The following is a 22583-nucleotide window of genomic DNA, read 5'->3' as shown; positions in this document are numbered from 1 at the left end:
GAGTCAGTTCTTTTCATTCCCTTCTCCTTCTGTCATTTTAGGTGGTAGATGTCCCCGGTAGGTTTTCTCTATTGTGTTTCATGTATGGCTCCCACTATTTGTTCAAACATTGCAATGTTATTTCTTAAATTATATGTTATTTTTTCTAATGGAATACATTTATTCATTTCTATATACCATTGTTGTATTCTCAAGTTATCTTCTAATTTCCAGGCTGACATAATACATTTTTTTGCTACACCTAGGGCTATCATAACAAATCTTTTTTGTGCATCATCCAAATCAAGTCCAAATTCTTTGTTTTTTATGTTACTTAGGAGGAAGATCTCTGGGTTTTTTGGTATATTACTTTTTGTGATTTTATTTAATATCTAGTTTAGATCTTCCCAAAATTTTTCCACTTTCTCACATGTCCAAATTGCATGAATTGTTGTTCCCATTTCCTTTTTACAGCGAAAACATCTGTCAGATACTGTTGGGTCCCATTTATTTAACTTTTGAGGTGTAATATATAGCCTGTGTATCCAGTTATATTGTATCATACGTAACCTCATATTTATTGTATTTCTCATAGTTCCTGAGCATAACTTCTCCCATGTTTCATTCTTTATCTTTATGTTTAGATCTTGTTCCCATTTTTGTTTAGTTTTACGATGTTTCCTCGTTCTCCTTTTCTTGTAGTTTAATATACATATTTGTTATAAATTTTTTTGATTATCATTGTGTCTGTAATCACATATTAAAAATTACTTCCCTCTGGTAACCTCAGACAGCTTCCCAATTTGTCCTTCAAGTAGGATTTCAGTTGGGGGGGTGCGTGGCAAGATGGCGTAAGGATCAAACGTGCCTTCCACTCCTCTCCTGACTCTCTTATTGTTTTGTATAGAAATGCCCGTTAAAATTCTTTAAAAGTTTAGATAACTTCAGTGCTGTTAATTTAACTTATGATGATACAATTGGTGGAAAAGAGCAAAAAAAACGACAACAGATTATCAAAAAACTACATTTTCCGAAAGTTCAAGCTTTGGAGCCTACCTACAGGAAAGACATCGAGACTCAGCCTGAAATGGATCCCAGGAGAAAGGTACAGCTTTCAGATGTAGAGTTCAATATTACATCGGTAGAGCCCTCTAAAGAGGGCGCCAAACAGCCTTTAGAACAAAGTTACTCAGGTTCGCACATGTGCAGTAGCATCGGACGGCAATGTTATGAATGAACCACTTGTAGTAACATCAGTTGAAGTACCGGCTGGGGAAAGGCATTTGTCAACTGTAGCGGAGGCACTGCAAACTGCACCTTTTGAGATAAAAGAACCTTTACAACTTGATGTACTGGGAGAAATTAACACATTATGGACTGGGGAAAATCCCAGTCAGCATCCTCCAGTCATTGCTGGAGAGGCTGTGGCTGGGGTTTCCACACGCAGCTATACTACAAGGAAGGCAACCAGAATGAAGGAAGCAACAGAAGACCCTTTGGTTATGCAGAAGAAGCAGGAATCTGTTGAGCCAGAATCTCTTCCAATTGAAAAGATTCTTGTGAATCTTGAATCTAAATTATCTTATACAATGCAGGGATTATCTAAGATTATGACTGAACTTGGTACTAGGTTCAATACTCTGATGGAAATAAATTCTCAACAGATGGCTGAGTTTGGAGCTTTTAAGCTTGAAGTGAGAGATAAATTTAATTCCTGTGAAGAAGATATAGACGAAATACGAGATCAAGTTTCAGATGTGACCAAAATGGTCGAAGACTTACAAACTCAAAATAAAAATTTGGTGAAAAAGATTGATTATTTGGAAAACCAATCCAGACGGAACAATATAAAGATTATTGGTTTGCCGGAAGGAATGGAGGGACCAGACCCAAGAAAATTTTTTACTGAATGGATTCCGCAGGTGCTGGGTCAAGAACATTTCCCGGAAGGTGTAATACTGGAACGTGCTCACAGAGCCTTGCGTAGAAGACCTATTTCAGGTCAAAGTCCAAGACCTGTTTTGGTTCGTTGCTTGAATTATTACGACAGAGAAATAATTTTACAAGTGGCTATTAGAAATGCACAACAGAGAAAATCACCCTTGATGATTCAAAATAATCGAGTTTTCTTCTATGCGGATTTGAGTCAAGAAGTTATGTTCCAACGACGGGAATTCAACTCTGCTAAAGAGTTGTTGTGGAAGAAAGGTTATAAGGCAACCTTTAGATATCCAGCTGTTTTGAAGGTTTTTCAAGATGGTTACCAACCAAAGTTCTTTGATTCTCCAAAGGAAGCTATAGCATTTGCTCAAGAGCTGCCAATTACTCAGTTTCAACAGAGACGTAGTCCGCCGCGATCTCTAAGGAGACAAGAGATGGAAGAAAAGAGCCAAGCTCCAAGAAGGAATGGTTGTAATGGTGACTCGGCAGTTGGAACTGATTAAAAGAAGAGTTGTTCTTTTTTTTTTTCTAATGTTTTTTTTTAAAAAAAGGAATATTAAATAATGATGATGTTAGTTTAAGATGAAGTGAGAGTTGGGGGAGAGAACTGGATGGGCACTATTTCCTGAAAGTCATCTGCTACGTGTGAGTTATCTCACACCCATTTTTTTTGGGAGTTACCGCATTGCGCGGTTTAGACGGGAGGGTGTATTTTTAACCTCCTACCCGTTTTTTTTTTTTCCTTTTTTTGTATTATTAGATTAAAGAGTGAAGGGTTTTTTTTGTGTTTATAAAAAAAACCATAAGAAAGTATTCGATTGTTTAAAAAACTAAAAATTGAGAACAAAATAATAAAATTACAATACAGTATCAGTAATCTAAATAAACTATACCCTCCCCAATAATTATTACACATTAATAACCCAACTCAAATTAGTCCAACCCCTTTGACGCAAAACAAGTTACTCCCTTTTACAATAGATAACCTTTCCTTTAGAGAATGGGAGAAAAAAGGGATCAAAAGAATAGAAAATTGCTTTTCAGGAAATAAATTATTATCCTTTGAACAAATGAAGGATAAATATAATATAACTCACAATACAGTGTTGGCATACTACCAACTGAAATCCTACTTTTTTTTTAAACTTTATTTAAGATTTTATAACATTATTGCTTGCATTTGCCATCTGAATGGTGATTCTTTCTTAAATTTTGAGAAATCCGCATTATTCATCGGCATTGTTTCACTTTTATTTGCGTTAATCTTGTATCCCAACACTTCTCCATATTCCTTGAATTTCTTATGTAATTCTTTTATTGATATTTCTGGTTCTGTTAAGTATACTATAACGTCATCTGCAAATAAACTGATTTTATATTCCTTCTCTTTTATTTTTATCCCTTTTATTTTATTTTCTGTTCTTATCAGTTCTGCTAGTGGTTCTATGGCTTCTTTGGCTTGGCTTCGCGGACGAAGATTTATGGAGGGGATAAAAAGTCCACGTCAGCTGCAGGCTCGTTTGTGGCTGACAAGTCCGATGCGGGACAGGCAGACACGATTGCAGCGGTTGCAAGGGAAAATTGGTTGGTTGGGGTTGGGTGTTGGGTTTTTCCTCCTTTGCCTTTTGTCAGTGAGGTGGGCTCTGCGGTCTTCTTCAAAGGAGGTTGCTGCCCGCCAAACTGTGAGGCGCCAAGATGCACGGTTTGAGGCGTTATCAGCCCACTGGCGGTGGTCAATGTGGCAGGCACCAAGAGATTTCTTTAGGCAGTCCTTGTACCTTTTCTTTGGTGCACCTCTGTCACGGTGGCCAGTGGAGAGCTCGCCATATAACACGATCTTGGGAAGGCGATGGTCCTCCATTCTGGAGACGTGACCCATCCAGCGCAGCTGGATCTTCAGCAGCGTGGACTCGATGCTGTCGACCTCTGCCATCTCGAGTACTTCGACGTTAGGGGTGTAAGCGCTCCAATGGATGTTGAGGATGGAGCGGAGACAACGCTGGTGGAAGCGTTCTAGGAGCCGTAGGTGGTGCCGGTAGAGGACCCATGATTCGGAGCCGAACAGGAGTGTGGGTATGACAACGGCTCTGTATACGCTTATCTTTGTGAGGTTTTTCAGTTGGTTGTTTTTCCAGACTCTTTTGTGTAGTCTTCCAAAGGCGCTATTTGCCTTGGCGAGTCTGTTGTCTATCTCATTGTCGATCCTTGCATCTGATGAAATGGTGCAGCCGAGATAGGTAAACTGGTTGACCGTTTTGAGTTTTGTGTGCCCGATGGAGATGTGGGGGGGCTGGTAGTCATGGTGTGGAGCTGGCTGATGGAGGACCTCAGTTTTCTTCAGGCTGACTTCCAGGCCAAACATTTTGGCAGTTTCCGCAAAGCAGGACGTCAAGCGCTGAAGAGCTGGCTCTGAATGGGCAACTAAAGCGGCATCGTCTGCAAAGAGTAGTTCACGGACAAGTTTCTCTTGTGTCTTGGTGTGAGCTTGCAGGCGCCTCAGATTGAAGAGACTGCCATCCATGCGGTACCGGATGTAAACAGCGTCTTCATTGTTGGGGTCTTTCATGGCTTGGTTCACGAACAATAAGGGCAATAATGGGCATCCCTGCCTTGATGATCTGCTTAATTTAAATTGTTTTGATATATATCCATTTACTGTCACTTTCGCCAATGGCCCCTTATATAATGCTTTAATCCAATTAATATATTTCTCTGGTAAACTGAATTTTTGTAGTACTTTGAATAAATAATTCCATTCTACTCTGTCAAAGGCCTTCTCTGCGTCTAAAGCCACCGCTACTGTTGGAGCTTTATTTCCTTCTACTGCATGAATTAAGTTAATAAATTTACAAATATTGTCTGTTCTTCGTCTTTTTTTAATTAATCCAGTTTGGTCTAGATTTACTATTTTTGGTACATAGTCGGCTAATCTGTTTGCTAATAGTTTAGCTATTATCTTATAATCTGTGTTAAGTAAAGATATTGGTCTATATGACGCTGGTGCGAGTGGATCTTTCCCTGTCTTTGGTATTACTGTAATTATTGCTGTTTTGCATGAATCTGGTAAACTTTGTGTTTTATCAATCTGGTTGTTACTTCCAGGAGGGGAGGAATTAATAAATCTTTAAATGTTTTATAGAATTCTATTGGGAATCCATCCTCGCCTGGTGTTTTATTATTCGGTCGTTTTTTTATTATCTCTTGTATTTTATTATTTCAAATGGTTCTGTTAATTTATTTTGTTCCTCTATTTGTAATTTCGGTACTTCAATTTTAGTTAAAAATTCATCCATTTTGTCTTCTTTCCCTTCGTTTTCAGTTTGGTATAATTGTTCGTAGAATTCTCTGAAGTTTTCATTAATCTCCGTTGGATTATATGTGATTTGTTTGTCTTTTTTCCTTGATGCCAATACCATTCTCTTAGTTTGTTCTGTCTTAAGCTGCCATGGTAGAATTTTGTGTGTTTTTTCTCCTAGTTCATAATATTTCTGTTTTGTCTTCATTATGTTCTTCTCCACCTTATATGTTTGTAGTGTTTCATATTTTATTTTTTTATCTGCCAATTCTCTTCTTTTAGTTGTGTCTTCCTTCATTGCTAATTCTTTTTCTATATTTGCTATTTCCCTTTCCAACTGCTCTGTTTCCTGATTGTAGTCCTTCTTCATCTTGGTTACATAACTTATTATTTGCCCTCTGATGAACGCTTTCATTGCGTCCCATAGTATAAACTTATCTTTCACTGATTCCGTATTTATTTCAAAGTACATTTTAATTTGTCTTTCAATGAATTCTCTAAAATCCTGCCTTTTAAGTAGCATGGAGTTTAATCTCCATCTATACATTCTTGGAGGATTGTCCTCTAACTCTATTGTCAATATCAGGGGTGATTGGTCCGATAATATTCTAGCTTTATATTCTGTTTTTCTAACTCTGTCTTGCATGCGAGCTGATAACAGGAATAGGTCTATTCTTGAGTATGTTTTATGTCTACCCGAATAATATGAATATTCCTTTTCCTTTGGGTGTTGTTTCCTCCATATATCCAAAAGTTGCATTTCTTCCATCGATTTAATTATAAATTTGGTAACTTTGTTCTTTCTGTTAATTTTTTTCCCAATTTTATCCATGTTTGAATCCAAATTAAGGTTGAAATCCCCTCCTATTAGTATGTTCCCTTGCGTGTCTGCTATCTTCAAAAAGATATCTTGCATAAATTTTTGATCTTCTTCATTAGGTGAATATACATTGAGTAAATTCCAAAACTCCGAATATATCTGACATTTTATCATTACATATCTCCCTGCTGGATCTATTATTTCCTCTTCTATTTTAATTGGTACATTTTTACTGATTAATATAGCTACTTCTCTAGCTTTTGAATTATATGACGCTGCTGTTACATGTCCTATCCAATCTCTCTTTAATTTCTTGTGCTCCATTTCAGTTAAGTGTGTTTCTTGCACGAATGCTATATCAATTTTTTCTTTTTTCAGTAAATTTAGCAGTTTCTTCCTTTTGATTTGGTTATGTATTCCGTTAATATTTAAAGTCATATAGTTCCACGTAGCCATTTCATACTTTGTTTATCTTTCCTTTCCGTTTCCTCATCATCACCTTTCCTTCTTATCCATTTCAGCTTTGTTTTGAACACTTTATAAGACAACATTTCTAAAACATCAAACATTTCCCTTATTCTCCTATCTAAAATTTCTTTAACCCCACTATCCCCTCCCCTTCCTGAGTTGCCCTTTATCCCTTGTCGGGCAACCACATCTCTCCTCTCCATTTGGATTTGCAAATTCACTCGCAAGTGTCAACTGATTTTCCAGTGACCGTAACTCCTCCCTACCCAGGCCCCCCCCCAGAAAAGATTCTAATTTTCATATACAACAAAGGTCACTCTCTTAATTCCCTCCTTACTTCCTCTCTTCCCTTTCTTTCCCTTATTAATTCTTATCTATACTCTATATATTTTCCTTTAAATATGCATACACCCATATACACACATACATATAGTTCGTGGTCATTTTTGCTCTCATTACATGTCTTCATCTCTCTGTCTGTCCTGTAGTTGTTCTGCAAATTTTCGTGCTTCCTCCGGATCCGAGAATAGTCTGCTTTGCTGCCCTGGAATAACTATTTTAAGTACCGCTGGGTACTTTAGCATAAATTTATATCCTTTTTTCCATAGGATCGCTTTTGCTGTATTAAACTCCTTTCTCTTCTTCAGGAGTTCAAAACTTATGTCTGGATAGAAAAAAAATTTTTGACCTTTGTATTCCAGTGACTTTTTGTCTTCTCTTATTTTCTTCATTCTTTCTCCAATATATTTTCTCTCGTTGTATATCTTAGGAATTTTACTAAAATGGATCTTGGTTTTTGTTGTGGCTGTGGTTTAGGGGCTAATGTTCTATGTGCCCTTTCTATTTCCATTTCTTCCTGTAATTCTGGTCTTCCTAGGACCCTGGGGATCCAATCTTTTATAAATTCTCTCATATTCTTGCCTTCTTCATCTTTCTTAAGGCCCACTATCTTTATATTATTTCTTCTATTATAATTTTCCATTATATCTATCTTCTGAGCTAACAGCTCTTGTGTCTCTTTAACTTTTTTATTAGATTCTTCTAATTTCTCTTTTAAGTCCTCTACTTCCATTTCTACGGCTGTTTCTCGTTCTTCCACCTTGTCCACTCTTTTTCCTATATCTGACGTGACCATCTCTAATCTATTCATTTTTTCTTCTGTACTTTTAATTCTTCTTTTTATTTCACTAAATTCTTGTGATTGCCATTCTTTTACTGATTCCATATATTCTTTAAAAAAATATATCCATTGTCTTGCCTTTCCCTTCCTCTTCCATCTCTGTGTTCTTCTTCTTCTTCTTCCTCTGGGTTGGTCATCTGTTGTTTCGTTGATTTCTTTTTACTCTCTTCTTTCTTGTTCTCGTTGTTTTCTATGTTCTCTTCTTGCTGCTGTGCTGTGGCTGTCATTCTCAGCTGTGGAGATCGACTCCTCAGCTGATCCCCCCTCCCGTCAGTGTTTTTTTTGTCTTGCGCACTTTTGCTTGGCTCCGCGAGCCATTTTTGTAGTCCTGAGCTCGGGACTTCGACTGACCTGAGGGAGCAGGCTTCTCTCTCCACAGCGGGCCTCCTCAGACAGGTAAGCCCTTCACCTTCTTCTTCCGATGTCTTTTCTTCTTCTCTTCTTCCCATTGCTTTCGACTTTTCTTTCTTTGCTGCCATTTTCTTCCCACCTTTACTTTCACTTTATTTTAATTTTTGTGTTTGTGCCTTTGTGTTTTCTGTGTTTTTTTAAAACTTTTCCGGAGAGGGCTGGAGTTCCCCGACCGCCACTACTCCATCACGTGACTCCTAGTTTGTAAAGACTTTAAGGAGATTTTGTTATGTCACCAAAGACTTGCAAATGTCTACAGGTTGTACTGAGGAGGGCATTCTGACTGGATTGGAGGAGCCAATGCACAGGACAGGAAAGGACTACAGAGAGTTGTGAACATCAAGGGCACCAGCCTTTGCTCCATCGAGGACATCTACAAGAGGCGATGTCTTAAGAAAGCAGCTTCTTTCATCAAAGACCCTCCCCATCCAGGCCATACCCTCTTCTCACTGCTACCATCAGGAAGGAAGTACAGAAGTCTGAAGATGAACACAAAAACAGCTTCTTCACCTCCACCATCAGATTTCTGAATAGACAATGAACCATAGACTCGACCTCACTTTCTCTTCTTTTACACTAATTCATGCATTTTTAAATATAATTTCTAGTATTATTTGCATCTATGATGCTTCCGCAAAAACAAAGTTCATTGCAATAAATTCTGGTTCTGATTTTCAGGGTCAGGGCTGCTCATGTTGGTATATCTATTGGCCACTACCCAAAAGGCTTTATGCATTTATCATAGCACCATGCAATTAAATACAATTTTTTAATCACAGTATTTGTTCCCCAATGTATCACTGTGCACCATGCAGGATCACTGATCTAGCCCACACTCCTGTGCCAATAATTGCATTAAGCAGTTCATTATTACCTAATACCAATAATACAAATTAAAATTATTCTTGCATCTGGCTGTATTTACTCCAAGATCTCAGGATATTCCAGTTTGGAGCCTAGCCTATCCCTACCCCACATCTGTCTGTCAGCTACCTCAATGGCACCGATGTCCATTGGTAAACATTGAAGAGGACAGCCTGCCCTCTTGCCAAGATGGCATTATGATGACAAGTTCAGAGGAGAGGCCTACCTTCTGGTCAGTGGGATTTTGTTGGTCCAACCATTGAAGGATCCAGAGATAAATACTTCCTTCCCACCGCCTTTCCATCGAAACACAGTTGGCCGAGCCTGCTTGGAACTTTTGTCAGTCACTTCCAGGTCCTGTTGCCAGGCAAGGAACTCATCCTTCTCCAGGGACCCCTTGAAAACACAAGGCATCTCTGAATATTTTGAAGAAGGGCTCAGGCCACGGACCCTGTTGAGTTTCTCCAGTACTTTTGTATATTTCTTACAAATGACAGTGTCTGCTCGTCTCAGACATCTCTGAAAATGTATTCAATCATACCTGCACTTAAAATAGCTTTCCAAGTTGTTTTCTTTTTATTTCAGGATAAGCCAATAATTGATTTGAAAATAACTGATTCATCTACTTGAGTGTAATAGTGGGAGCAGCAAAGAGTTCAGTAAACTTTGCAGCGCTGTCCCATACGATATATTAAAAATACATGATATACTTTTACCCACCTTAAGGCAGACAAAGATTTGCCCGGTGCCCTTTACAGTAAGAGGGAAAGAGAAGCAAAAAGTTCCTTCAGAGACACTGAGTGTCCATGGATTCACCTCCAGCACCCTCTGCAGCCACAAAGACTTCAATCTAAAGCATCTGGGACCCGAACTCCAGAACTGACGGGACAGTGACCACAGCGGCGGACGACGAGGGGCTCAGTAACCACACCAGGCTGCGGGTTGCTGGAGACTGGCTCATAGAAACCAGGTATCGGAACTGAGGTTCAAGAGGTAGCTGAGGACACGAAGGACTCCTGAAGGGCCTCGGGCACCGTAGGCTTTTTAATTATGTCGCAGGTATCTGGAGCTTGGGCTGCTGATGGATTGAACAGGAGTCTGTGTGGTTCCGGATGCTAAATCCACAGAGACTCAGGGACTCTGAAGGGAATCTCTTTTGCTTCTCTTTCTCCTACTACAATGGGCACCTGGTGACACTAATGGCAACACTCTGTCTGGCTTACGACAGACAAAAGGAAATTTCATGCAATGTTATATTTCTGTTTTATTACATGACAATGAAAGAATCTTGAATCTAAATTGTGCCAAATGCAAAACACCACCCCTCCATCATCAGTGTTCTCCAAGATAAATTGAAGGAAGGAAATGATCTTCTGCAAAATAACAGTTTTGCAAGCAAAGCAATGAATGGAGAGCAGCGCGATCTGGGGAAACATTAAAATCCTTTGTAGAGATACCATTACTTTGATTTCGTCACCATGAAAGATGTCTGCATCTTCAGGACTGTCCATCAAAATTTTTGGACGGTCATGCTCTTTGGTATGAAGAGCGCTGCCAGTGCTGTCTCTCCGAGACGCCTTGTGGCCCCCCTGACGGTCCAGTGCTGGGCGCTCACTGCTTGTGTTGCCCATCTTTTGAAGATCAGTAAAACCCACTAAACAAATGAAAAGGGGAAAGTGGTTAGTTAGTAGGAAGGGGATGTTGTGGGGGCTGGAGAGGAAGAGGCAGCAAGGTGAAGGGCAAATGAGGGTGAGAAGTCGTGGCTAAGTAGCTGATGAAGATATAAAGTGGACATAGGTGAGGGGGGGGGGGTGTGGAGAGGCACCCTTGGGGCCAGGGGAGCAAAAAGGAAGCATGGGGTGGGATGGGGAAGAGAGGGCGCCATGGAGCTGGGAGAAGGTGGGAGAAAACAAGTTACAGAGCTGGGAGGGGGAGAGGACAAAGTCAGAGGGAGGGGGAGGTTGCTGAGATGGAGGAAGGGGGAGGGTGCAGAGACAGGGAGGGTGCAGAGATGGGGAGGAGGCAATGACGGGGGGGGGGGGAAAGAGGGCAGTGATAGGGAGGAAGGGGGCGGGGGTGATGATGGGGAGGTGGTGATGATGGGGAGGGGGTGAGGACGACAGGGAAGGGGTGCTGACGATGGGGAAGGGGTGTTGACGACGGGGAGGGGATGATGACGACAGGAAGGGGTATTGATGATGGGGGAGGGGGTATTGATGATGGGGGAGGGGGTATTGATGATGGGGAGGGGTATTGATGGGGAGGGGTGTTGATGATGGGGAGAGGGTGTTGATGATGGGACCCGGAGCGACGTTCAGGCGGGGCCGGACCTGCGGCCTTTCTCTCCGGCCTCGCTCGGAGGCTCCAGCCAGAAGGGACGCACGGGTCAGTGACGCTACGGTGGGAAAGCCGCTCTCGATCCGCCCCGTATCCGGGACGTCGGACTCCGAAGTCTCCCTCCCAGTCCCGGTCCCTGACCCTGAAGGACACTCGCCCGTCGCCGCCGCTCACAGGCACTCCGCTACCCGGACATTATTGACCAGCACCCCGCTCTGCCATCCGCCAATCAAAGTCGCCTGATGGGTCCCTGCACCTCTCCACTCCCCGGAACACTGGGAACTGAACATTCGGCCCGCAGGCCTTTCCCGCACCTGTGTCCTGGCTGAGTGAGGGGTGTTGACTGGATAGGGTGGAAGGGCTGTCATGAACAAATAGGGAGTCTGCACCTGTAGCCATATTCAGAATGGGCTCTTCACATTCATCAGTAACAATGAACCAACAAAACTACAGATGCTGCAGTCTCTGAAAGAAAAATAGAGATACTGGAATTATTAAGTTATTATTGCAGGTCAAGGACATTTCCCCACAACTGAAGGGAGTTTGGGGTGGTTTTCAAATAGGACTGTGGAGGACTGAGGTGTCAGACCTGATCTGAACTCCATCCTCGACTGGGCTACCATTACACCAACCAGAAACTAGTTCAGGATCAGATCTGTCTGTTATCAGTGAAACATTGTAGCAGGCTAACTGAAAGATCGGACAACCAGACGGGTTGAGTTCAGTGAGCAAAACTGATTTATTGCAGGCTGCCTGGCTGGTCTTATACTCCCATCCTGCACCTGGTTGAGAACCGCGGTGGGGGGCCCCGACGTCACCTGGGCGTCACGTGGGTCCCCATGCGCGGGCTTCTGAGCCCGGTGCTGAGGTCGGGAGGAAATCCCCGACGGCGCCATTTTGGCCGGCTGTCCCGCCGTGTGCATGACAAGCGGGATTGGTTCATCTGCCTAATGGCGTACCGCCACACAGCCCCCCTCCCCCCAGAACTGCCACCAATGTCCTTTTTTGCTGGGCGGCCTCGCTTCTTGGGTTGGGCCACAACTACTGGTTCGGTGGGGTCGAGGTGGGCTGGCTTTATCTTGTCCACCGTAAACAGTTCCCTCTTACCACCGATGTCCAGTGTGAAAGTGGATTCTGAACACTGGACGACATTGTACGGCCCTTTGTATGGTCTTTGTAGAGGTGCTGTGGACGGGCCCCACCTGATAAAAACGCACTCTGTGGAGTACAGCTCGCTGGGGATGTAAGAAGCCCGTGTGAAAAATTCCAACTGGGCCCGGAGGCGGGGAAGTACACCGTGTGGTGACTGTTGGGGGTTGTGAGGTGTGTTGACGAACTCACCGGGTAGGGCTAGCGGTGTACCATAGACCAGCTTGGCTGATGATGCCTGTAGGTTTTATTTGGGTGTCGAGTGGATGCCCAGGAGCACCCAAGGCAGCTCGTCGACCCAGTCGGGGCCAGTGAGTGGGCCATAAGTGCCAACTTAAGGTGGCGGTGCAATCTCGACTAGCCCATCGGCCTGTGAGTGAAAGGCCGTGGTGTAATGCAGCTCGATCCCCAGCCTGTTGGCGAGCTGTGCCCAGAGTGCAGAGGTGAACTGGGCACCCCAATCACTGGTGAGGTGGTTCGGGACACCGGACCGGGCAACCCAACCGTTCAAAAGTGCTCGGGAGCAGGAGTACGTGGAGGCATCTGACATCGGGATCGCCTCGGGCCAATGTGTGGTGCAGTCTACCACTGTGAAAAGGTAACGGTTGCCTTGGGAAACGGGTAAGGGTCCGATGATGTCCACATGTATGTGGCTGAACCATTCCCGGATGTGTTCAAAATCTTGTACGGGCGCTCTGGTGTGCCTGTGTACCTTGGAAAGCTGGAAATGGGTGCAGGTTCTGGCCCAGTCCGCAATCTGCTTCTGAAGCCTGTGCCAGACAAAACGTTCTGCCACCATACGGACCTTGGACCTGATGGAAGGGTGGGAAAGGTCATGGATAGGGTGGAAGACTTGCCTGCGTCACTGCTGGGGAACCACTGGTCGTGGGGTACCCATGGAGACATTGCACAGGATGGTGCCCTCACTGTGAGGAGTCAGGAGGTCCTGGAACCGCAGGCCCGTGATGGCAGTCCTGAAGGCTCGCGTCTCCTTGTCGGACTTCTGGTCCATGGCGAGCTAGTCAAAGTAAAGGCCGGGTGTCAGTGCGCAAATGGCCGACCGTGAAAGTGTGTTGGCGACCATGTTGTCTTTCCCCACCTTGTGCCGAATGTTGGTGGTGAACTCCGACACGAAGGAGAGGAGATGCTGTTGGCAGGCCGACCAGGGATCTCTTGCCATAGTGAGTGCCTGACCGAGGGGTTTGTGGTCTAAAAATGGTGAAAGGCCTCGCCTCCAAGAAATAGCAGAAATGATGCACCGCCAGGTACATGTCCAGCAACTCATGATCGAAAGCGCTATACTTGCGCTCTTGCGGGCGAAGAAGTCGGCTAAAGAATGCCAGTGGTTTCCACTGTCCATTCACCTGCTGCTCCAGGATGTTGCTGACGGCTGTGGCAGAGGCATCGACAGAGAGAGCCACATGCAGGTCGGTGTGTGGGTGGATGAGCAGGGTAGCCTTTGCGAGGGAATCTTTCATGGCTTCAAGTGCCCTGCTGGCCTCTGGAGTCCAGGTGAGTGTCTTGTCTATGGCTGCGATGAAAGTGAAGAGCGGCTGCATGATGCGCACAGCGCCTGGAATGAAGCGGTTATAGAAATTGACTCCTGTAGCCCCTTGAGGTTGTCCAGGTGTGGGAACTCCCTGATTGCAGTGACTTTTGTAGCGGCAGGTGTGGCCCCTTTGGCCATGTTGGTATGGCCCAGGAACTGGATGGACTCTTTCCTGAACTGGCATTTGGCCAGATTGATCGTTAGGCTGAAGTCGGCCAGTCGAGAGACTTTTGTTCTGGCTGGCCTCTGCTGGCGTCAAGGATGTCATCCAGCTAAATGAATACAAAATTCAAATTCATGCCCACTGTGTCCATAAGGCGCTGGAAGGTCTGGGCAGCGTTCTTAAGACCGAACAGCATCCGTAGAAACTCGAAAAAGCCAAAGAGGGTGATAATGGACGTTTTGGGTATGTCTTCGGGGTGCACCGGGATTTGGTGATACCTGCGCACCAGGTCAACCTTGGAGAATACCCACATGCCATGCAGGTTGGCCATAAAGTCCTGGATGTGAGGGATCGGGTAATGATCAGATACCGTCGCGTCATTAAGCAGTCAATAATCTCCGCAGGGGCGCCAGCCACTGGAGGCTTTCAGGACCAGGTGGAGTGGTGAGGCCCAAGGACTGTCAGAGCATTGAATGATCCTCAGCTCCTGCAGATGCAAGAATTCTTCCTTCACTATCTGGAGCTTATCTGGTGGGAGCTGGTGTGCCTTGGCATGGACCGGTGGGCCTTGGGTGGGGATTTAATGAAAAACCCCATGGCGTGGTGAGGCGGCGGAGAACTGCAGCTCGAGGAGGGATGGGAACTCATCCAGGATACGCTGAAACTCGTCCTTGGGCGTGCTGACCGTGGCCATCTGGGGCTGCTTTGTGTGGAACGCGTTGAGGTGAATGGATTGAAAGGTACGGGTATCTACCAGTCACCTAACTCGAATGTCGACCAGCAGTCCATGGGCGAGGAGTAAGTTGACAACCAGGATGGCAGTTGGAACCGACGAAATGATGAACCTCCATGAGAACTTCCGCTGGCCGATCTGGAAGTTGGCGGTCTTGTCTCCATACATTCGGATTTCCATTGAATTGGCTTCATGGAGGGGAGGTCCTTGAGACCGGTTCTGGAACTTGATGGCTGTGGCCGGGATGACGCTGATCTGGGCCCCAGTGTCAACGAGGAAGTGTTGGCTGCTGACTGAATCCCGCCGATAGATAAGGCTGTGTTCTTGGCCAGCTACTGCAGCCATCAACAGCGGCCGGCTTGCTCACTTCCCAGGTATGAGCAGGGCTGATAACACTTCCGAGCCTTGACTCCCCAGCGCTGGTGGAAGGAGAGGCCTGAAGTGGATGGCTTGCTTCTGGCTATGCTCTTTGAGGCCCCTGCAGGGGCTGGGCGTTCCACCGCAGTGCTAGAGGAAGGCTTGGCATGGTCATGCCCATGACTCGTAACCTGCTGAACGCTGAGCCCTCCAGGAATCGTTCAAGCCATAGCTCCTGAGCGTTTTGAGCAACCTTCCTAGGGTCGATGAAGCTCTCCTGAGACAGTAACGGCCAGAAGTCTTCAGGCAGATGGTCGAGGAAGATGCGCTCGAAGAGTGGGCAGTTGGTGTGATCACCCATGAGTGTGAGCATCTCATCCATCAACTCGAATGAAGTTCTGTCCCCCAAGGCATCGAGGTGGAGCATCCAAGTGGCACACTGGCGCCTGGAGAGGCCAAGGGAGCCGGTGAGCACCTGCTTGATGGTCCTGTACTATCTTCCACAGGTAAGTGGTGAATGAGGTGCAGCACTTGCTTGGCGGTGGTCTGGCGGTGGACCACATGGTAAAACTTGGTCGAATCCGATGAAATCTGGCGGAGTTCAGTTTTGCTCACTGATTTATTGCAGGCTGTCTGGCTGGTCTTATACTCCCAGCCTGCACCTGGCTGAGAACCGCGCTGGGGGGCCCCCGACGTCACCAGGGCATCACATGGGTCACCAAGCATGGGCTTCTGAGCCTGGTGCTGAGGTTGGGAGGAGACCTCCGATTATCCCATTTTGGCTGGCTGCCCGCCACGTGCATGACAAACGGGGCCGGTTTGCCTCCCTAATGGCGTACTGCCACAACATAGTTTTTTTCTTGCACCAAGTGCAACTGTGAATATTTAACTATCATTTTATATTTATTATTACCTTCATTTTTGCCATATTGTGGTAATTCAATGTCCACTATCGTAGTTGGTGAGTGTTAACTACATCTACAGGGAATGCTGCCATCAAAGTGCAGCAGTGATCATCAAGGATCCACCCTTCCCAGCACTCTCTGTTCTTGCTGCTGCCATCAGGAAAGAGGTATTGGTGCCACAAGACTTGAACAAGTTCAGGAACAGCTGCTACCCCTCCACCATCAGACTCCTCAACAACAAACTCAATCAGGAACTCATTTAAGGACTTGTACTTTGCACATTATTGATTTTTAAAAATTCTCTCTTTATTACAGTCACTTTGTTTACATTCATTAACTGTTTACATTTCTTTACATGTTTACACTGTGTACAGTTTTTTTTTGCACCACCAATTTGTGGTACTTCTCCCTCACCCACAGGAAAAAAGAATCTCAGGATTGAATGTGATGTCATGTATGTACTCTGATAATAAATCTGAAATCTGTTTGGCAGCACTAAGTGAGAATCACGGTGCATCTGTGCATTGTTTTATGTATACGAAAATAAACTCTCATTGTGTTGAAATTTATTAGATTAAATAAAGGAATCTGGATGAAACAGGTATAATATTAAATTAAATTTACTTAATCCGCCATATGGCAGACAAATTGCTTGGTATCCCTTATAGTCAGAGAAAGAGAAGGAAAAGAGAGTCCCTTCAGAGTCACTGAGTGTCCATGGATTTTCCTCCAGTGCTCCCACAGCCACACAGACTTCAGTCCAAACCAGCGGCAACCCGAGCTCTGGATCCAAACCTACAGCACAATGAGGAAGCCCTCGGCACACTCTTGCACTGTGGTTCCAATACCTGCAACCCCTGATCTGGAGCTAAGACACATGAGAACTGACTGTTGGGAAGATTTTTATGGGAAGGTAAGAAAGGGACACAAGCCATATAACCAGAATCAATGAGTGTGATAGTACAGACCTATCACTAATGTATATAGTTACAGTATCTAGAGTGTAATGACTGTGCTTACAGCGATTGGCTAAGAGCTTAGCCACGCCTACTGTCTGGGCCTTAAAGGGTTGTGTCCCTAGCCAGGTCGGATCATTCCGGACTGGTCGGCCACCTGTGAAGAGCTCCCGTCTTTTGCTAATAAAAGCCTTGGTTTGGATCAACAAGTCTTTGGTTCTTTCGACGAGCTCTACAATGAGAAATAATTCTTCCCACAGTTCTGAGGAAGTGTCACTGATCCAAAACAGATGCTGCAGAGAATCTTCAGCTTTTCAGGTCTCTTACTGTAATAAAGTCTGACTTTGGGTGCTCTCTTTTGTAGATATTATTACCTTACAGTAAGTTACAGACTGCAAGGTCTGATGAGAACATAGAATATTCCAAAATACTACAGGCCCCTCAGCCCACCATAGAAACCTACTCAACAATCAAAACCCTTCCTACCCTACACCCTTAACCCTCTATTTTTCTTGTATCCATGTGTCTGCATCACCACCCTTGACAATAAACTACAGGCATCCACAATTGTCTGTGTAAAAAAATACCCTTAAACTTTCCTCCCCTTCACCTTGTACAGATGTCCTCTGGTATTTGCTACTGTCACCCTGGGAAAAAGGTGCTGGCTCTCCACCTCATCTATGCCTCTCATAAGCTTATAGACCTCTATTGTCACCTCTTTGTCCTTCTTCACTCCATTGAGAAAAACCTTTTCTCTTAACCTTGCCTTCAAAGATGCACCAATCCAGGCAACATCCTGGCAAATCACCTCGCTAAAGCTTCCACATCTGCAATTCCACCTGCAATTAAGTGACCAGAACCGAACACGATTTTCTAATTGTGGTCTAACCAGAGTTTTATAGAGCCGCAACATTACCTCATGGGTCTTAAACCCAATCCCCTGACTAATGAAGACTCGCATACCATAAACCTTCTTAGTTTCCCTATCAACCTGTGCACCCATAAGGTGGACCCGCTGGTCGATGAGTGCACCTGCTATATATGAGCCCATCTTGCGCTTTTGTCAGATTCCAGATGGGCGGCAGGACGCAGTCTCCCTAAGGGATCTGGCCCAGGTGGGGAGGCAAGCCCAGCACCTGGGGGGCAGGATAATGGATGATGAACCCACCACTGCCACCACCATGACAGCGACAACCAGCACCAGAGACACCACAACCTTTCACTGCAGCAGAGGCTCCATCGGCAACGTCCACAGCACTACCAGATGCTCCAAGGTGGGACACTCAACAGGCAGACAGATTTCTGGCCGGCCAACCGGCCTCACGGCACTCCACCAGGAGCAGAAAGCCGCCTGAGAGTCTGAATATGTAAATTGTACATGGACTTTGATGTGATTCTCAGAACAATTGTAAATAAAGGTAGAACCCACATTCACCCCACGGGACCAATTTACAAAAAGGTGTGTGTGTGTGGTGGTATGAGGTATTACACCATTGTAATAACTGTATGTTCTGGCTTGGACCGCCCCTTCCTTCTCTCTGACTCCTCCCAGGAGATTCCCTAATAAAGGTCCCGACCCAAGACTTTGACCCCAGATCACTTCCTGCTCGGATCCAGGCCAGATGCTCTCTGAGCCCCAGCTCATGTCTAACCTTATAAAAGCCTTTGGACTCTGATCTACCTCAAGGAGTCACTTGATTGCCCGTCAATGTCATGTGCAAACTTACTGACCCCATCCTTTTCATCCTTCATCCAGGTCATTTGAAAAAAAAATTACAAAGAGCAGGGTTACCAGAACAGGTCCCTATGGAACTCCACTAGTCTCGGACCTCCAAGCAGCTTACTTTAAGAATTCAGATCAGGTGGAGAGAACGTTGCTTTACAGGCTGGGTAGATTTTGTTCATGTAACAGTGTTCACAATGGAGCTGGTAACTGCAGCCAGGTTCAAGGTAGGGCCACTGTTGTAGCAATATTCATGCCAGAGCATTTCTAACAGTTCCAACAAAAACTCATCAACTTGAATATTAATTGCATCCATTGCCACAGTCTAACCTGCTGAATTTTTCCAGCATTTTCTATTTTTAATGCAGATTTACAACATTTGCAGCATTTTAATATTCACAGGGCCAGGCTTTCACTGTAATAAATATTAATAGTTTTCAGACATGGGGTGTAAGCTCTAATAGGTCAAAGACAGATGGGTCAAGAGGTGTTATTTTAACAGCATTCCATTTCATGGGGAGATGGTCATGGATTCAGAACAGGGATGTGGGAAAGCAGGAGCTCGGGATTCAGAATGGAGCAGGTGTAGCCCTTTATATTTCCTGTAACATTATTTTGAATTGGTGCAAGTGTAGTCATTAGTCTGACCTGTGCGACGTGTCCTTGTGTTTACATAGTTCACATCAGCAGCAATGGCAGGGATTGATCGGAAAATTCGAGAGAAACACAGCCATTCAAACAGCGTCCTTCACAGAGCAAAGATGAAGATACCGAACCGATGCATTAGGCCTGAGCCCTTCATCCAGGGATGAGTAAAATGCAGGCAGGCAACTGAATAAAATAGTGGAGGGGATGGAAGGTGGTTCCTCTGGTTTCTGTTGGTCCCACCCATCTCCCTCTCTTCCCAAACTCTCTATCTCCTTTCCTCCAGCTCTCCACCTCACTTGTCTCCGATCACAGATTTATCCCACCCCCTTGCCTCTCCATTGTTATCCAACCTCCTTGCCTCTCCAATCAGTTATCCCACCTTTGCCTTTCCATTCAGTTATCCCACCCCCTTGCCTCTCCATTCACAGAGCTATCCCACCCCTTACTTCTCCATTCAAAATTATCCCACCCCCTTGCCTCTCCATTCACAGTGCTATCCCACCCACTTGCCTCTTCATTCACAGGTATCCCATTCCCTCACTTCTCAGCCTCTTTTCCTTGTGCCCTCACCCACACATGTCCTCCTGCCTGTGGCCCCATGCTCCTCTCCCTACCATTTTATTCAGCCGCCTGTCTGCTTTTTTCTTACATCTTCGATCTCTGGCTTGAAACATTGGTTTTGTATCTTTACCTTTTCTATTTAATGAATGCTGGTGACCTGCTGAATTTCTTCAGCGTTTTTAATAAAAAAATTTATATATAAAAAATAGAAAAAGAAAGAAGATTTCCCCCCTCCCCCCCCCCCTCTCAGCCAGCTCTCTTTAGGAGAGCCAAAGAAAAAAAAACTGAAATATATTTACTAAAATCTAATCAAAGTAAATCTAAATGTAAATATTCTGAATATAAAGATCACTTATTAAGAAAAAAATAACTATTATCATGTAAAACATACGTGATTTTTTCCATTACTAAACCAGTTTTCAACTCATTATGCCATCTATTAATATCAATCACATTAGCATTTTACCATGTACTTGCTATACATTTTTTTGCTACAGATAAAGCAATCTAAAATTTGTCTAATCCCAAATCTTTCAAAGGCTTCAACTCACCCAACAAAAAATATTGTCGGGTCTAGAAGTATTATGATCTTATACAAATATTCCAAAAACAATTGAATTGCTTTCCAAAAAGATTGTATATGTACACATAACCAAACAGCATGAAAAAAGGTTCCAACCGAATTACCACATCTAAAATAAGAGACTGATTCACTAAAACCATAATTTTTAAAAAAAACTTTTCAGGTATTAAATACAATTGATGTAAAAAAAATTGTAATTAACCATTGCATAATGAACATTTATAAATCTTGTAACTCTACCATGACAAATATCTAACCAGTCATCCTCGGAAAAAGTAAGATTAATATCCTTTTCCCATTTAATCTTAGATCTATCCCATCCATTTTTTTCCATACTTTCCTGTAATATTTGATACATCAATGAAACATATCCCTTCTTTGGTGCAATCACAAGAAAAGATTCAAATTTAGTCAATTTAGGTAAAATCATATCTCTACCAAATATTTGTTTTACTAAGGATCGAAGTTGATAATAAACGAATAAAGAATTCTCATTAATTCCAAAATCTTCCCTCATTTGATTAAAAGATAAAAATTTACCTTCTTTAAAACAATCCCCCAAGTTTTTTTATACCTTTAGATTTCCAATGTAATAAACATTGACTATACATTGAAAAAGGATTAAGTTGGTTATTATATAAGTGTTAAAGTCAATAATTTACCCTTAGGACCTATCGTTCTATTTTTCCTCATCCATAACTTCATTTAATGTTTTAGTATAGGCACATTATATTGTTGTAATAAATTTAAATTCCACCGAAACAAAAATGATGTATTTCAAATTCAAAAATATTTGCCATCTCAATTTTAGCCCAACTAGGGGGCTGTTCCAAATCCATTAATGAACTAATAAATTTAAATTGAGCTGCCTCATAATAATTTTGAAAATGTGGTAGACATAATCCCCCTAATGCATATTTCCAAGTTAATTTATTCAAAGCTACTATCAGAAATTTACCCTTCCATAAAAATTCCCTAACCATTTTATTTAAATCTCAAAAACAGTTCTTATTAAGTAAACACGGAATTGACTGAAACAAATATTGTATATGTGGAAAAATATTCATTTTAATTGTATTTATTCTTCCAATTAAATTTATAGGACGATCCTTCCACTTAATCAAATCATCTTTGATCTTTTTCATTAACGGTACATAATTAAATTTATATAAAGATTGATAATCAACATCCACATTTATACCCAAATATTTAATTCTATCAGTCCACTTCAAATTAATAATATTCTTATAAACTGAATAATCTCTTTCACCTATTGGTAAAATTTCACTTTTTTCCCAGTTAACTTTATATCCAGACAAAGATCCATATTGTGTTAAACACTCCTTCAAGTGTAAAAGTGACTGAGCTGGGTTTATTAAATACACCAGTACATCATCAGCAAATAAATTAATTTTATACTCCTCGTCTAAAACTCTCATACCTTGTATCTGTGCATTTTGTTGTATCAACTGTGCTAAAGGTTCAATTACTAACGCAAACAAAGCTGGAGACAAAGGACAACCTTGTCGAGCTGAACAAGTTAATTTAAAAGGTTCCAAGATCTGACCATTTGTCAATACTCTGGCTATTGGTTTATTGTATAAAGCTTTAATCCAACCAATAAAAGAGGGACCAAACTTAAATTTCTCTAAAACTTTAAATAAAAAGTTCCATTCAACTCTATCAAAAGCCTTTTCTGCATCGAGAGATATCACCATCAGATGGTCAGGACACTGTTGATATTTATTAATCAAACTAATCACAGGAAGAATATTATCTGAAGCATATCTATTCTATATGAAACCTGTTTAATCAACATGTATCAATTTAGGTAAAAATTTAGCCAATCGATTCACTAATACTTTAGCTATTATTTTATAGTCTACATTCAACAAAGAAATTGGTCTATATGAAGACACCTTTAACGGATCTCTATCCTTCTTAGGAATTACAGTAATTAA

General features: G+C 43.1%; 1 protein-coding gene across 5 annotated transcripts in view; it reads right to left on the bottom strand.

Annotated features, from left to right (window-relative positions):
• prkab1a (protein kinase, AMP-activated, beta 1 non-catalytic subunit, a) overlaps positions 1-11541 on the bottom strand; it is a 32271-nt gene extending 20730 nt beyond the window's left edge. The window contains exons 1-3 of one of the 5 annotated variants that reach the window (XM_069933432.1): positions 11470-11541; positions 10416-10612; positions 9185-9354 (exon numbers count right to left, since the gene is read on the bottom strand). In XM_069933432.1, the coding sequence (XP_069789533.1) occupies positions 9185-9354; positions 10416-10589 (344 nt within the window). In that variant the 5' untranslated portion in view covers positions 10590-10612; positions 11470-11541. Of the gene's footprint in view, positions 1-9184; positions 9355-10415; positions 10613-11288 lie in introns of all 5 variants that reach the window. The other 4 variants (XM_069933430.1, XM_069933431.1, XM_069933429.1 and 1 more) reach the window with 4 other exon arrangements.
• Positions 11542-22583: the final 11042 nt, after the last annotated feature.

This window comes from Narcine bancroftii, chromosome 4 (assembly GCF_036971445.1).
Source record: "Narcine bancroftii isolate sNarBan1 chromosome 4, sNarBan1.hap1, whole genome shotgun sequence".
In the NCBI taxonomy this organism is placed as follows: Eukaryota; Metazoa; Chordata; class Chondrichthyes; order Torpediniformes; family Narcinidae; genus Narcine; species Narcine bancroftii.
This window is presented reverse-complemented; position numbering and strand designations above follow the sequence as displayed.